This window comes from Pseudorca crassidens, chromosome 6 (assembly GCF_039906515.1).
Source record: "Pseudorca crassidens isolate mPseCra1 chromosome 6, mPseCra1.hap1, whole genome shotgun sequence".
Lineage (NCBI taxonomy): Eukaryota > Metazoa > Chordata > Mammalia > Artiodactyla > Delphinidae > Pseudorca > Pseudorca crassidens.
In genome coordinates, this window is record NC_090301.1 from 126,825,485 (window position 1) to 126,841,661 (window position 16,177).

At 44.1% G+C, this 16,177-nt stretch overlaps 1 protein-coding gene across 3 annotated transcripts in view; it reads left to right on the plus strand.

Annotated features, from left to right (window-relative positions):
- The first annotated feature begins 2,766 nt into the window (after positions 1–2,766).
- The window catches only part of FAM168B (family with sequence similarity 168 member B), a 38,055-nt gene continuing 24,644 nt past the window's right edge, over positions 2,767–16,177 (plus strand). Inside the window, exons 1-2 of one of the 3 annotated variants that reach the window (XM_067742318.1) lie at positions 2,767–2,996; positions 9,744–9,824. In XM_067742318.1, coding sequence (XP_067598419.1) covers positions 9,755–9,824 — 70 coding nt within the window. In that variant the 5' untranslated portion in view covers positions 2,767–2,996; positions 9,744–9,754. Of the gene's footprint in view, positions 2,997–3,159; positions 3,181–8,433; positions 9,037–9,743; positions 9,825–16,177 lie in introns of those variants that run through there. The other 2 variants (XM_067742319.1, XM_067742320.1) reach the window with 2 other exon arrangements.

The following is a 16,177-nucleotide window of genomic DNA, read 5'->3' on the forward strand; positions in this document are numbered from 1 at the left end:
GGTGATTTTTGTCAAACCAAAGTTTTTCATAGCCATGGTGTCTGAATTTTGAGAGGCAGTTTAAAAAGGCTTTCTTTACTCCATGGTTTAAAAATAATTTTCCATGTTTTCTTCTTGTTCTTTATGATTCCATGGTTGTACATTTATATCTTTTTTCATTTGGATTTTATTCTGGTATGGTGTAAGGTATAGATTCAATTTTACATTTTTTCAGATGGCTATATTTCTGTCCCAATACCATTTATTAAACAGTCCATCTTTCTGCCCAGTGACTTGAGATGTTACCTTTACCAGATACCATCTTCCTAAAATAATTTGTATTTCTGAATTTTCTGTTATATTCCATTGGTCTATTTATGCATCTGTGACACACTGTTGATTGAGAATTTTAATTAAATTTATGCTTTCTTGTCTGATAGGTTTAGTAGCCCCCTCACTATTACTCCTTATTTTCAAAGTTTTCCTGGCAGTTTTTTTTGTTGTTGTTGTTTTGGTCACGCAGGACGGCTTGCAGGATCTTAGTTCCCCAACCAGGGATTGAACCCAGGCCTTTGGCAGTAAAAGCGCAAGGTCCTAACCACTGGGCCGCCAGGGATTTTCCCAGATATTCTTGCTTTCGATTTTTCTTGTTGATTTTTTCCTCAGGTGTAAATTAGAATTACTTTATCTACTTAAAAATTATTATTGGTGTTTGATAGGAATTGTATTAAATTAATAAATTTAGAAGAATTATCCAAGAATATGTTTTTCTCCATGAATTTAAGTGTTCTTTTGTGCCATTTGGTGGTTATTTTAAATTTTATTCATATAGATCTTGCACAACTCTTACGAAAGTTTATTGCTAGGTATTATATTGTTATATTTATACATTGGTTTATTTTTCCTGTAAGTAACCTTGTATAAAATGGATCTTTTCTTCTATTTTATCGTCTAATTAGTTATTTAGATACATGACAGCTATCTTTTTTTTTCTCACTTCAATTTTCACTTGCTGCTGGATTCTCCTGTTTGTGTAGTTTTTTAGATGATACCACTTGCTTTGGATCTGTTGATTAAGTGAGAAATAAACCTCTATTGTGTGAAGACACTGAGATTTGGGGCTTGTTACTGCAGCATTTCCAAGCTATCCTGACAGATACAAGAGACTTAAAAAAAATAATGACGCTCAACAGACAATATATTAGGGTTAAATTCTCCAGGGGCAGTGCTATGGAAGCAGGAGTTTAAGGAGAAAAAGCAGGAATGGAATTTCACACTGTTACAGAACTTATTCATGTATTTTAAAAAATTAATTAATTAATTTTATTTATTTTTGGCTGCATTGGGTCTTCGTTGCTGCCGGCGGGCTTTCTCTAGTTGCGGTGAGCGGGGGCTACTCTTCGTTGCGGTGCGCGGACTTCTCATTGCGGTGGCTTCTCCTGCGGCACAGCATGGGCTCCAGGCGCTCGGGCTTCAGTAGTTTTGGCTCATGGGCTTAGCTTCTCCGCAGCATGTGGGATCTTCCCGGACCAGGGCTCGAACCCGTGTCCCTGCATTGGCAGGAGGATTCTTAACCACTGCGCCACCAGGGAAGCCCAGAACTAATTCATGTATTTTTAAAATGGAAAATAGTGGGAATCGAATCACCATGGTGGGTATGTTTTAAAGAATAACATCCCGTTTTATTTAAAACCATCATCACTTACAGCGTGCCAAAAATCAAGTCCTTTGCAACTATTTTAACCTGCACTGAAATCTTAGAGATGCCAAGTAAAAAGTCTTTAGGAACCGTAGCAGATGTTCTCAGCTTGGTCAGGGCAAGGTAGACTGCCTGGACTCTTCCTGCTGAGTACAGGCCACAGGATTCCTTCACCTTTCTCCAAGGCAGACCCATCGGCTCTCAGCTCACGCAGGGAACCTGTGGGTCCAAGTAACGTTGCAGAGACAGCAAGTGCAGCTCTGGGAGAGCGCAAAGCCAAAACTCCCTCTTTCTGAGCAAGTGCTCTGAAGCCAGACGTTGGGGTTTCAATCCCGGGTCGGCTTCCTAGGAGTTGTGTGCTCTCGAAAAACGTTGTCAACCTCTTCGTGCCTTAATATCCTCATTTGTAAAACGGCTTATTATGAGTATTAAGTGACTTAATGAATGCAGAGCATCGAAAACAGCGAACGCAAAGAGCGCCGGAGCGCGCTGGCGGCCAGCGTGGCGGCTCCGCGAGCCCGGGCGGTGCCAGTGCCGAGCCCCAGGATGCCCGGCCGGCAGCGGGGCCTTCCCGCTCCTCCGACCACCCCGCCGGAGGCCACCCGACCACCCCGGCCAGGGGCGCGGAGCCTGACAGTCTGGAGAGGCGCAGCCCCTTCGCCGCGGCAGCATTTACACGAGGGTGCCTGTAGCGCGGCGCTGTTTGAAAATTAAAAAAAAATACATTTTTTTAAGAAGTTAATAAAACCCTATAATTATGTTCCACTGTGTTCTTTCCACACTGCACGAAGAGCGCAAAGATAGCGTGAGGAAAAACATGAGCGTTTGTTCGAAAAAGTCAACAGATACGCCCCGGGCGCTGATGACCTCTCAGGCCCTCAGCCCTCCAAGCTCCAAACTCCGAGAGCCCAAGGACTCGGCCCGAGGATCTCCGCGTCGCGAAGCTCCCCGCTGCCTCCGCATCCGGGAGCTTCTCGGACGCCAGCGGGAGCGCGCACGCCAGCTCCGAGACCGGAAGGTGCCGTGAGGTCACGTGCCGGCGCGCCCCCGCCGCGGCGGGCTCTAGGCGGAAGTGAGGTTGGAGCTCGGCAGCTGCGCAGCGTTGGCGGGGAGCGCGGGCTGCGAAGAGGCGGACCGGAGCGAGCGGGGCGAGCGGGAACGCGGGCCGGGGAGGCGGCGGCGGCAACCGGGGCCTCGCGGCTCAGCCCCGCATCGGAGCAGGCCTCCGCGGCGCGCGCCCCTCGCCGAGCCCGACCCCCGAGCCCGCTCCGGGCCGGCGAGCGCTGGTCATCGAGGCCCAGGCCGCCGCCGCGGCGCGGTAAGTGCGGGCGGGGCACTCGAGGGGCTCGGCGGAGGCTTGCGCTGCCGGAAGTGCGGCGCTTTGTGCGGCCGACTTGGGCGGCGCCAAGGTCGGGCCCGCGGCGGTGCTTTGTCCCGCGCTGGGCCGGGTGGACTGGTGAGGCCCGAGGGAGGCGGAGCTGGGCGACCGGGCGCTAGGGCAGGTGCGGCGTGGGTGGCGGGGACGCTGCCTGGGGGCCAGTGAGAGGGGCATTCGTTGCACAAGAATGTTCTCTGGGTCTTTTTAAGATCCTGGTGATCAGATCAGGAAAATGAACAAGAAATGGGGAAGCAGTGGGGTGGTGTTTCTGTAACTTAGGTTTAAGGTTCTTAGGATTTTCATCATTTCCAGTGTGTAAACTATTCAACTTTGTCTACTCACAGAGTAAACATTATTCCATTTGACCGGCAAAAGCTTAGCTTGAACGGGTTCAGTGTTTTCTTCAGAAAGGACGTGTCGTGGCCCATTCTGGGTTAACTTTGAGAGAGAAATGCGCCTTTACAACGTACCCCCAAACGGGGTCGTCGTCTTTTATAGTGTATATAAGCATGTGTCTAATGGATTGTATGAGTTAATGCTTCATTAAAGTCATACATAAAAGTATTTTGTAGTGTTTTGCCAAGCAAAACAATTTTTTAAATGAAAAGCTTTGTCTAGTTTCCTCTCCTTAAGTTCTCAAATCATCCTTGTGTAATATCAGATGATTTTTTCAAATAGTCTATGAAAAACTTGACAATAATAGTAGGGACACATTTTAGAACTTTGGTAAATAAGTAGTGGGTTATTTTTGCTTTGACAGCCAAGAATTGAACAATTAAAGGCTAATTTTTCTACTGTTGAAGGTACTGTGCTGCACACTGCGAAGTTTTTTTTTGGTCTCTTTTAAGCTTTATAAATCGGGCTTGCTTTAGTACGAGTGTTCACATAGTTCCTTTTATTTAGTCGCGCTTGTGACTAAATGCAGGCTTTAAGAGTTGGAGACTGTAGGCTTCCTCTAGGTTCTGTGCTGCGGTCACTGGACAGGCCGAGCAGGTAGCGTCCCCTCTTCCTGTCTCCAGCCCTTGGGAATAGTGGAAAGATTGGGCTGTGTGTAAGGCAAGTGCCTGCAACCCAGGAGGAAGGAGGAAGCACCATCTGCTGCTGTTGCTATTACTGCCTCTGCCCTCCTATCAGGCCCTGATATACTTGTTAGGATTTTTAGTTAGTATTCTGCTCTACAACTGCCTTTCAGTTCATTTCCATTTTAAGGTTAGACAGAATTGTGATGTCAAAATTATTTGAATTTTCAAACATGGGGAAAAGGTGTAGGGTAATGCCACAGAGGTAGAGGATTAGAAGTATTAAAAAAGAAAACAAGTGCAATTAAAGAATATTTTAAGTTTTTTTTAGGTTCTGTAGTTTACAGGCAAATTTTTGTCTACCAGACTTGTTTTATGTAAACAGCTTCTTTTCCTGGATCAGTTCAGAGCAATTTTAAAGCAACAGTACACCAGTGTACTAGAGTTAATGGTTACTTTTCTTGTGTCTGTGTTCCACTTTATGTCTGTATCACTGAAGTCTCTCCAGTTGTTCTGTGCAGAAAAATGTGAATTTTGCAATAGATTGCAAACCTTGATAGTGAAGGTAGAGTTTGGGGGAGTTTAGAATTTTATCTTATTATATATTCTTGATGTTATCAGATGTTACCGAGAATTTCCAGTTTAGATTGTATTAAAGAGATTTATCTTGTATATTGCTGAGAGAGAATTTAAGCCCCTCGACATTAGTTTTCTTGATATGAAATACTAAGACAAGGCCTTTCAAGTTTTAGAATTACTATTTCGTGTGGGAACTTTGTTTAGGTCATGGTGTATTTTGAGACTAGAGAAAGTAGTACAGTGATGGGTCTTATATGGGTCTTTCCCTCTGATTATTATTGGATTTTCAAATTTTTGCTGTCATCTTCTTTTTTAAAGGTAAATCTGAGGCTTAACTTATTTTGCTGCAGGTGTCAAACCACCCATAGGGATTCTGACATTTGAGTCATTACAAATGAGAAACTTAAGAAAAAAAAGTGATACCCTTAGGATCTAGCCTTGGCATCGTGATCTTCCGCCCACACCGAATCAGACTGGGAAATCGGTGGTTTTTGGGTGGCCAGTGGCACTAGAATCCAGGCAGAGTGGTGATGGTGGGTTTTTTCCTTAATTTTTCATTATTTAAAAAGTATAAAAATACAGCGTACAGCCATATACCCAATATCTCAATCCCTTTTATGTAGAAATACTGTAAATTACGACTTCATGTCATTTTTATCCTTACATAGTTTAATACGTACTTCTAAAAATTGATGCATCTTTACATAACCAAAATACTGTTATCACATGTAACAAAATTAATGTTTGTTTAATGCCATTTGATACCTAGCCCATATTCATTTGTATCCTCAAATCCTTAAAATAACCTTTTTACAGTTTTTTCTGTCTTAAAACAAGGATCCAAACAAAAGTGTTTTATAGCCTTTATTAAATCTGTCTTAATCTAGGACTATCCTTCTCTCCACCTTCCACCTTTTCCCAGACCATTGACTTAGTGAAAAACTGGACCCCCTTGTCCTCTAGAATGCCCTCCTTTTGGCTTTGTCTGCTTGCTTCATGGTGTTCAGCATATTCCTCTAACTCCTGCCCTTTTTTGTAACCTGGGAGGTAGATGTATAGGCTGCATTGGATTCAGATTTTAGTGTTTTAGTCGCAGTACACCTCAGATGATGCAGAGTAATTCCATCATATGAGGATGCAGATAGTAAGTAGTTTGACTGTTAGTGATATTAAGATTGGTCAGTGGGTTCAGCGTTCATATCCACTAATCAATAACAGGTATGTTTCAACAATTCTGAATTAGATTTTAAATAAATGTCTCAACTTCATATTTATTGCTACGAAGAGTCCTGTATTTTCCATTGGACAGTTCTTTTATTAAAGAACATTCAGGAAATGTTTATGAGCTATCTCTGGACCAAGCACTAGTGAGATGCAGAGGGACAGGGCTGAATAAGATATTTTCCCTGCCCTTGAGGCTCACAGTCTTTGGGGAATCTCTCATCATATGAACAAGTAATTTAAAAAGCTGTATGACAGTTGTTCACAGAAGTTGTACAAACATTTTCTTTTGTTAATCCTGTTATATTTTTAACCTATAATTTTAAATTATGACTTCTTAATCACTTTAGGAAATAGTTATTATTAGCCTCTTGGGAAGTATAAGTGCTTTCAGGAAACGTAACTTCTGGTTAGTTTGGAACTTATGGTATTTAGAATTCAAATGCAATTTTATACATTTTTTAGTGGAAAATGTGGAGTAGGATTGTATTGCTGTTTTAGATGTAAGTCAGGTCATGAAAGGAGAGCCTTGTGGTATTCAGTGCTTCATTGGAGTTGTCTGCAGTTCCTGGCTGTTATGAATAATGCTGTTATAAACTTTCATGTACAGGTTTTTGTATGGATGTATGTTTTCACTTGTCTTGGGTATATACCTAGGAGTGGATTTGCCAGGTCAAATGGTAATTCCTGTGTTTAACTGCTACGCTACGCTGTTCATCAGCTTCATGGCCTACCAGGTGACATCTCCTGCTCAGCCCCACATTTAAGGGTCTCCACATGGTTTCAGTCTCACCTATGTCTCCATAATCATCTTTGCTGATTCCCTACATGTAGCCTAATCTCCAACAAGCCCAGTTGTAGTGTCCCTAAAGAGTGCATCTTGCATTTTCTAATTTCTGTGGCATTTCAAGATCCTACCTGTTTAGAGCTTATTGGAAACAGTACCTCCGTAATCCAAGTTATTCCTGACCATTCCTTTCTTCCTCCTTGAATTTTTGCTCTCCTCACTCAACCCTCAGAACACTGTATTCCTTTATGGCACTTAACACCCTTTGGCCTGAATCACCATTATTTATGTCTTCTGTCTTACAGGCCTGTGTTGTCCAGTACAGTAGCCATCACCTACATGTGACTGTTCATTTAAAATTAAAGTTAAACATGTAGTTCCTTGGTCGTGCTAGCCATATTTCAGGTGTTCAGTAGCCATTAGTGACTACTCTGTGTGGACAGATCAGACATACATTTCCATCTTCACAGAAAGTTCTGTTGGACAATACTTTTCTAGATTGTAAACTCAGAGCAGGGACTGCGACTTTTTCTCCCCTGTGGCCTTTGCGTAGTGCTTTACTTATCTTGAATTCAATTAAGAAAATGAAATTAGATCCTGGCACAGAATAGAGAAATAGAGTTTTGGGAAGTATTCACTTCTCCAGAGATGAGAGTCGAACCAGAGAAGTAGATGAAATATGTGAAGACCTCCACATCCTTATGTTGTAGGTCCACCAAAAATGGGTTAAAAGTGCAGGAAAATGGGGATTGGCAGTTACCAATTTGTTTATTCTTTTTTTTTTTTTTTTTTTTTTTTGCGGTACACGGGCCTCTCACTCTTGTGGCCTCTCCCGTTGTGGAGCACAGGCTCCGGATGCGCAGGCTTAGCGGCCATGACTCACGGGCCCAGCCTCTCCACGGCATGTGGGATCTTCCCGGACTGGGGCACGAACCCGTGTCCCCTGCATCGGCAGGCGGACTCTCAACCACTGCGCCACCAGGGAAGCCCACCAATTTGTTTATTCTTAAACTGTGGTGTAAAATACAATTGATTCTCATGTCTACTTCCTATGCCTTCCTATCCTTGTTTCTTTGTAGTCTGTTCTGTAGATCTGCATTGTCCAGGGTGGTAGCCTCTAGCCACACTTGACTATTTAGATTTAGATTGAAGTTAAATAAACTAAGAAATTGGATCCTGTTCTAACCACATTTTTCAGGTGCTCAGTGTTTACTTGTAGCTAACGGATGGTATATTGGACAGCACAGATAGAGAACATCTTCATCCTTGTAGAAAGTACTGTTGCACAGCACTGATCTAGACTTCTCTCTTAGCTGTGGTTCTGGATGTCATGGCTTCAAAAAGTATCTCTGCCTTTGGTTTGGAAGTTAAAGAAATAAGATAATTACTTAGGTAATGAGTATCAATATCAATCACTGATATCTCCAATTTATTTCGACTTTAGAACTTGTTACAAAGGCTAAGGACTTGACCAGGTATAGTTTCTACTGAACTGCTTGGTTGTAAATATTCTGAGTTAGGTGAGCTGAAAATATGAAGTGGTTTGTTTTTGCATTTTGCCTTTGTAATGGAATTTGATACCTAGAGTGTTTTGAGGTGCATGTGTTTTTTAGAAAGTCAGCAGGTAGTTGCACCTTTTTGTGTGTAAGACATTGTTATTGGGGCTGAAGTTACTGCAAATAGGGCTAAGTTCCAGTTCCCTATCTACATTCTAGCTGAGGATGTGGTGGGGAAGGCAGACACTAAAGCAAATACATGTACATTTTATGTTTTTCTTTTGTTTCTTTTCTTTTTTTTTGGCCATGCCACACAACTTGCAGGATCTCAGTTCCCCAAACAGGGATTGAACCCCAGCCACGGCAGTGAAAGTCCAGAATCCTAACCACTATGCCACCAGGGAACTGCCTGTTTTTCTTTTTAAATAGACTTTTTTTTAAAGAGCAGTTTTAGGTTCACAGCAAAACTGAGCAGAAAGTGCAGAGTTCCCATATACCTGTTCCCCCCCCATTGCTGTTTTATTTTTAAATTTAAGATCCCCATTGTCCTTACTGCCACGTAAGTCAGGGAATACTGAATAGTGTTAATTTAGCTCACACTTTAAGAATACACTGGGTGATAAAAAATTCAGAGGATGGGATAAAACCATGGTTGTAGCTGTGCAAGTTCTTGAACTTTTCAGGCAAAAAAGGTTGGGAATTGGGCTTCCCTGGTGGCTCAGTGGTTGAGAGTCTGCCTGCCGACACAGGGGACACAGGTTCATGCCCCGCCCCGGTCCGGGAAGATCCCACATGCCGTGGAGCGGCTGGGCCCGTGAGCCATGGCCGCTGAGCCTGCACGTCCGGAGCCTGTGCTCCACAACAGGAGAGGCCACACAGTGAGAGGCCCGTGTACCGCAAAAAAAAAAAAAAAAAGGTTGGGAATTATAGAATGGGTTAATAGAGTTGCTGGGCTGTGCTAATTTGTCTTTTTTTAGGAAATAGACATATATTTAACCTAAGTTATTTCAGAAATAGACAAAAGTGCAAAGCGAACACTAAACCATCCCATCTAGAGGCAATCACTGTTCATATTTTAATTTCCTCCCAGACTTTTTTTCTGTTTGTGCTAGAGGTGCACATGCCCATATGTGTAGGTGCAAATTTGGGAGCATACTGCATTATAGTATTGTACTGTTTTTTTCCCCAATTACCATGATATCAATCTGTATTTTTAAACACTTTAAAAAGCAGCTGCATGCTATTTCATGCTCTGGATAGATCTGGTTAAGACTGTTCTCTGTTATAAGGACATTTAGATTATTTATAGATATTTTTTCACAGTTTTAAGCAGGGACACAGAGAACACTTTTTTCCCTTAGCTTCTGATGGACCGAAGAGAGTTATAAAGGAAAGCCTGTAGTGTCCTAGTGGGCACCCATTAGGACTTTGGCGTTCCTTTTCTGTTCTCTGTTGGTTGGCAGCAGCATGAAATGCCTCGTTTTATTATATACTAGAGAAAGGACTCTTGTTCTTTTGAGACTGATGATGGAGAAAAACCTGAGAACAAAAGTGCTTGGCTAAATCACTTTTTTTCCCTTTTTAGTTCTTGAAATCATGAATCCTGTTTATAGCCCGGGTTCTTCTGGGGTTCCCTATGCAAATGCCAAAGGAATTGGTTATCCAGGTAAGCAAGTAAAATTTTGTTTCCATTATTGAACTTTGAACACGTGGTGAATTTCTGTGTCACTAAGAATGCTTTCGATGGACAAACCCAGCTCAAGTGGCTTAGATAGGGAAGAAAATGTATTGGCTCACGGAATTGAAAAATCAGGAGCTTGGTCTGGCTTTGGTCAAAGGCTGATCTGGTGGCGTCAAGGGTGGGGATTGGCGTCTAGTTTCTCTGCTTCCTGTGCTCAGCTCCGCTTCCTCAGTGTCCTCTCCGTGTGGGTCCCTTTCTGACCATTGTGGTTCTGTGGTGCTCAGCCCCTCCCTTGGCTGTAAGTCTCTTCACCTGGCTCTGGCTCTCATCTTGTTCCTTCCATGCCAGCACCCGGGGCCAGGAGGGGAGTCTACTGATGAATTTAGGCCTGAGTCGTGTTCCCCACTTCACTGAAGTCTGCTAGTCCAACATGGGCTGTGATGGAGGGGGTGAAGCACAATTTGGGGGAATAGGAGTTGGTGGTCAAAAATAGCAAATTGTCGTCCTAATTGAAAGGAATAGTTATTTGTAGTATTACAATTGTGGGTTTAGGTGATATGGTGGAACAGATACTCTTAAAACCCCGTTGCTAAAAACCCCTGGGAAGTTAAATAAAACATTTCAAAAACGTTTAACTGAACTTGCAAGAAAGTAAGAGATTTCTGCTGCTGAATATGAAAACGACAAAAACCAGAGCATTGGGCCATTGAGTTGATGTGCCTGTCCTAGGGGCATTTATTATTTGTGGGTTTTAGCAACCTATTTGGGGACAGAAATTGAGGCCTTTGGCCCTTGTAAGGCTGGGAGTTGGAGTGGGACCGCTCATCAGTCTGATTCCTCCAGAGGGTGATACTCACATTGGAGAGGTAGACTAAACAATCCATGCACTGGCTCCACGGGGAAGTTCAGTTTCTGCTTGGGCTCTGGGAAGGGAGAACCCTTTTCTAAGAATTTGTAACTATTCAGGGATGTTTCAGGCTCTACTTTGAATTACTTGTCCTTCCCAGGAGGTCCATACATCGAGAAACTAACATAAAAAAAGTCTCTAGGCGGCACTATTCCCTGGAGCACCTGACAACAGCAGGTGCAGAACTGCTGTGGAGGCAGATGTTCTCAACCCAGGTTGTGTGGGTTTCCCACAAAGTTCTGCCTGTTAACAAGTCAAAATTATTACAGAACACTGTGATGTTATTCGTCATGTCAGAGTCACCCGTCATGATAGACAGCAGGAACAAAACAGGTAAAAACCATATCACACAAGCATGTTTAGAATTACTGAAGATGCAAAAGAAAGAATCATATCGAAAAGAACCAGCTGGAACTTAAATGGAAAAAAAAAGGCATTTGAACAAAATTCAAGTTAAGCTGCAGATAAAACACTGCTAAAGGGAGGACCAGAATGCAGTATAAGGAAAGGGGGAAACAGACTGGTTAAGAAATAGAGGTGTTAGGATGAGAAGTTTTGAGGAGAATTAAAAGGTGCAGAAGGACCAAGTAGAGAGACTAGAAGAAAAGGAGAGCCAGAATTTTCCAGAATTGATAAAAGGTGATTTAGTGATAAGGCCTACTGTCTTTAACGAATTAACACTAGTTTAAACAGAAGGCTAAATAGCTGAAGAGAATCCTGTGTAAATCTGAAACCAGGGAATAGGCAAAACCTGATGGTATTAGCATTACCTATAATGAAACATTGGTTGCCTGTCATACCAGTTCTGTGCACTTTTTAAAATTTTATTTTTTAACATCTTTATGGGAGTATAATTGCTTTACAATGATGTGTTAGTTTCTGCTTTATTACACAGTGAATCAGCTATACATATACATATATCCCCATATCTCCTCCCTCTTGCGTCTCCCTCCCATGTGCACTCTTTTAGGGGTTTTTTTGGTCTTAAAATTACATTTAAAAGAAAATTTCTGCAACTTTAAATCTGTTTAAAATGTTATCGTTTCTTCTTATTTTATCCATTTCTTTATACCTGTCCTAACTATTTTCTTGGTTTTAGTATTTTAGTCTCCTTGACTTTCATAAAACTCTCTAGATCAGCAAGGGTTTAGTGTAGGAACTAGTAACCACTCTAGGTATTTTGAATGGGAGTGGGAGTTAAATAATGTGCCTACAGAATTTTGAGGCTAGCATAACTTCAGTACCAAAAACTAACGAGACATTACAAGGAAAGAAAGTGCTTTTATACCATTTTATACTTTTATACTAGTAAACGGAGAGACTTGTCCATAACTTTCTAAAATTTACATTTAATGGGAAAAAAGAAACACTTCCCAACAACTTCATCTTTTAATTGTAGTAATATGGTAACTGACATATGGTCAGCCCTTCATATCCGTGGATTTTGGGTATTGTGTCCTGGAACCAATACCCCTAGGATACTGAGGAATGACAATAATTGGGTTCATATGCACCATCTTACTGTTATTTTCTAATTGATAGCACCTGGGTTTTTTGTTTTGTTCACTTTCTTCTTTTGGATTAACCAAGTATTTTTCATTAAATTTTTCCTTCTTTTAATTTTTGAAAAATTCTTTTGCTATTTAGTGATGACTCTAAAGATTACAGCACTTTTTGCTCCCCCTCCCCTCCCCCCCTCGTCCCCTCCGCTCCCCCTCCTTCCCTCCTCCCTCCACTCCTCCCTCCCCTCCTCCCCCCACTTCTCCCTTCCCTCCTCCCTTCCCTCCTCCCTCCCCTCCTCCCTCCCCTCCTCCCCTCCTCCCTCCTCCCTCCCCTTCTCCCTCCCCTCCCCCTCCCCTCCTCCTCCCCTCCTCCCCTGCCCCTCCTTCCTCCCCTCCTCCCTCCCCTCCTCCCTCCCCTCCTTCCTCCCCTCCTCCCTCCCCTCCTCCCTCCCCTCATCCCATCCCCATCCCCCTCTTCCCTCCCCTCCTCCCTCCCCTCCTCCCTCCCCTCCCTCCCCTCCTCTCCTCCCCTCCCCCTCCTCCCCTCCCCTCCCCCTCCTCCCCTCCCCCTCCTCCCCTCCCCCTCCCCCATCTCCCCTCATCCCCTCCCCATCCCCCTCGTCTCCCCCTCCTCCCCTCCCCTCCTCTCCCCTTTTACTGCATGTCTGCTAGCAGTGAATTTTGTTTTAGTTTGTGAAATGTTTTTATTTTGCTTTCATTTTTGGAACAGATTATTGATGACTCTGTTGGTTTTCTGTGGCTGCTATAACAAATTGCTACAAAGTTTGTGGCTTAAAAACCACAGAAACTTATTCTCTCACAGTTGTGGGAGCCAGAAGTCCAAAATTCAGGTGTTGGCAGGGCCTCATACCCTCTGGAGGCTCGAGGTAAGAATCATTTCTTGCCTCTTGAAGTTTCTGGAAGCTTTCAGCATTCCGTGACATGAATAGCCTTGTGGCAGCATCACTCCGGCTTATACTTCCATGGTTACATCATCTCCTCCTCGTCTGTGTTTCATATGCAGACACTTGGCGTTGGGTTTAGGCCCCCACTACCCGTAATCCATGATGATCTTATCTGAAGGTCCTTAACTTAGGTCTACAAAGACTCTTTTTCCAAATAAGGTAACATTTATAGGTTCCAGGGATTTGATGATGTATCTTCTGGGGGGGGGCGGGGTTTGCCTACCATACTGAGTATACAGTTTTAGGTTGGCTGTTATTTTCTCTCAGCACTTTAAAGGCAGTTGTATTGTCTTCCCGTTTCTGTCAGAATTATTTTTGTTTCTTTGGAGTTAGTATATCCCTTCCCTCCCCCCTGACCCCCGACCCCGCTGCTTTTAAAATATCTTTGTTTTTACTGTGAAATGGCTAGATGTGATTTTCTTTGTGTTTATCTTTGCTTAGTGCTCACAGAGCTGCTTGACTTTGGCTTGATTGTTCAGAGGGCGGTAGAAGGAAGAAATGGGGAGGAAAAAATATCTCCTCTGAAGTGAAGGTAGTTTTTCCAGAAGAGTGGGCTTTAGTCGCACTTTAAGGAGAACACTTTTAAATAGCTTGGAGAGCTCAAAACTGCTGTTTAGGGAACTGAAAGCCAAATGAGCCAAGAACAACATTTAAAGGAAAACCGTGGCACAGCAGCCGGAGGGTGAGGAGTTGTCTCCAGATGGTTCTGAGCACAGGGGTGAAGAAGCAGGGCTCCTCCCAGAGGCACGGAAAGTCTCGGGCATCCGGCTCAGCGGCAGAGGGCAGGGGCTGGGGGGGGGGTTCTCTCTCAGGGTCTCCCGGGGCACTCACCCCTCCCAGCCCCACCCCACTACTGCCTTCACCCTTCCTCCCTCCACTTGCGAAACCCAGGGGCAGCTTGAGCCCCCAGCGACCCTCTCAGCAGCCCAGATTCTCCCCCAGAGCCTGGCAAGTTCTAGGACTGGAAGCCAGGCTAACAAGGCCGGCGCCAGAGGTGCAGTCGGGCCTGGAAAGAGTGTGTGGCGGGCACTGGAGCCTTAAAGCCCACCCACATCCTTCAAGAGGAGGGAGGAACGCATCTTTCTAACAGTACTTCTCAGGGGTCACCGTGCTCCCCACCCCATGGTGATCCATGCTCACTTGACACAGACCACCTCCTAATTGTCCCCCTCAATTCCGCCCTAAGGGGTCCTCTGACAGGGGTCTGTGACAGCGTGGGTCAAGACCTCTTTAGTCAGCTGAGGCCAGTACTTCAGGGGTCCCTCCAGTCCCCTCCCTGTCGTTGTGGTGTCCCGTCCTCCCCCCCCCCATACTTTATCTAATAGAGGAAGGAGTGCAGTCAAAGGACCTGCGAGCCTGTGGGTGAGTTTTAAGCCCGAAAGCCCGAGATGCAATTAAATATTATTGGAACCTACTGTAAGGTGGGGGAGGGGAGGCTAGGAGGCTGCGTCCCACCGCAGTGGGTCCAGCTCTGGGACCCTGCACCCCAGCATCCCCTCCCTTGCTTCCCCGACTTCAGCAGCAGGAGCTCCGCAACCCCACCCAGTCCTTTGCAGCTCCCCCTCCTGGATTCCCTGCCGGATGCACAGGTTGGCCCCTCCCCACCCACTGGCGGAGCACTGGAGGGCAGGGGTTAGACGAGGGACCAAAGGGACCAAAGCTCCCCGCACGGCTCTTCTAAACAGCAGGGGCGGCTTGGAGCAAACCTGAGCTCTAGTTTTCTAAGTCATAAGAAATACACAATTTAAAGACCTTGTTGGCTGACTGCAGTCTGTGGATCACCCGTGGTCTGTGTTATCAGTTTATCTTTTTCTATTTCACCCATAAGGTCCTGTGTCTTGCCATTCCTAGTGTTTTTTTCATGGAATGTAATAAACAAGTGTATTAAAAATTATAGGTAATCCGGTTGATATCTTCCTTTGTTAACCACACAGCACGTTGCTTGATCTTTTTTTTCCCCCCAGCTTTACTGAGGTATGATTGATAAATAAAAACCGTATATATTTAGGTTGTACAACATGGGTTTTTTTAAGGTGTATGTGATGATTTAATGTATGTATATGTAGTGAAATGATTACCACGATTAAGTATCTCCAAATATCATCACATTGGGGATTAGGGTTTCAACATGTAAATTTTGGAGGGGACACAGACATATCATGCTCCCAGGCCAACTATGTCCATATATTCTAATTTCGCCTTTGTTGCACGAGGGTATCGGACCCTGAGATGGAGTTAGGAGTTCAGACGTTGTGGGGGTGGGTAACGCTTGTAAGGATCTGGTGGGGTGGAAGCAGTACTGGGTGTGGGAGCCTGACCCGAGTGTGCAGTGTCAGCGGGCTCATTGGGGAGCCCTGGGGCGGCACTGGCAGTTAGAGGAGGCCTCGGCAGGCAGAAGTGGCCCTGCAAAGCCCTGCTGCTGAAGGCTCTCCTCCCACATCCTCCTCCCCACAGCCGAACGGTAGGTTGTTTTCTGGAATCGAGATGCAGGTGGTTGTGGTCACTTGGCTTTGTCAGTTCTTGATTGTTCCCTGTCGGTTCGCCTTGTTCTTATTTGTATTTTATAATACATAGTACTGCTGCATAACCCTTCATCTTGTGGGGGTTTCCATAGTTTTATTCAACCAGTTCTTTGCATGGGTATGTTGTTTGAAGTCTTTTGCTATTCCAGTAATACTGCAGTTGATAGTGTTTGTGAAAATTATCTTCGGGGTGGATTCCTTGAGGTGGGATTGCCAGTGGAGAGAGTAAATGCAGATGATTTTTTTTTCCTGTTATTCTTTTTAAAAATTTTTATTTTATATCGGAGTATAGTTGATTAACAATGTTGTGTTTCAGGTGTACAGCAAAGTGATTCACTTATACATATACATGTATCTATTCTTTCTCAAATTCTTTTCCCATTTAGGTTATTACAGAATATTGAGCACAGTTCCCTGTGCTATATAGTAGGTCCTTGTTGCT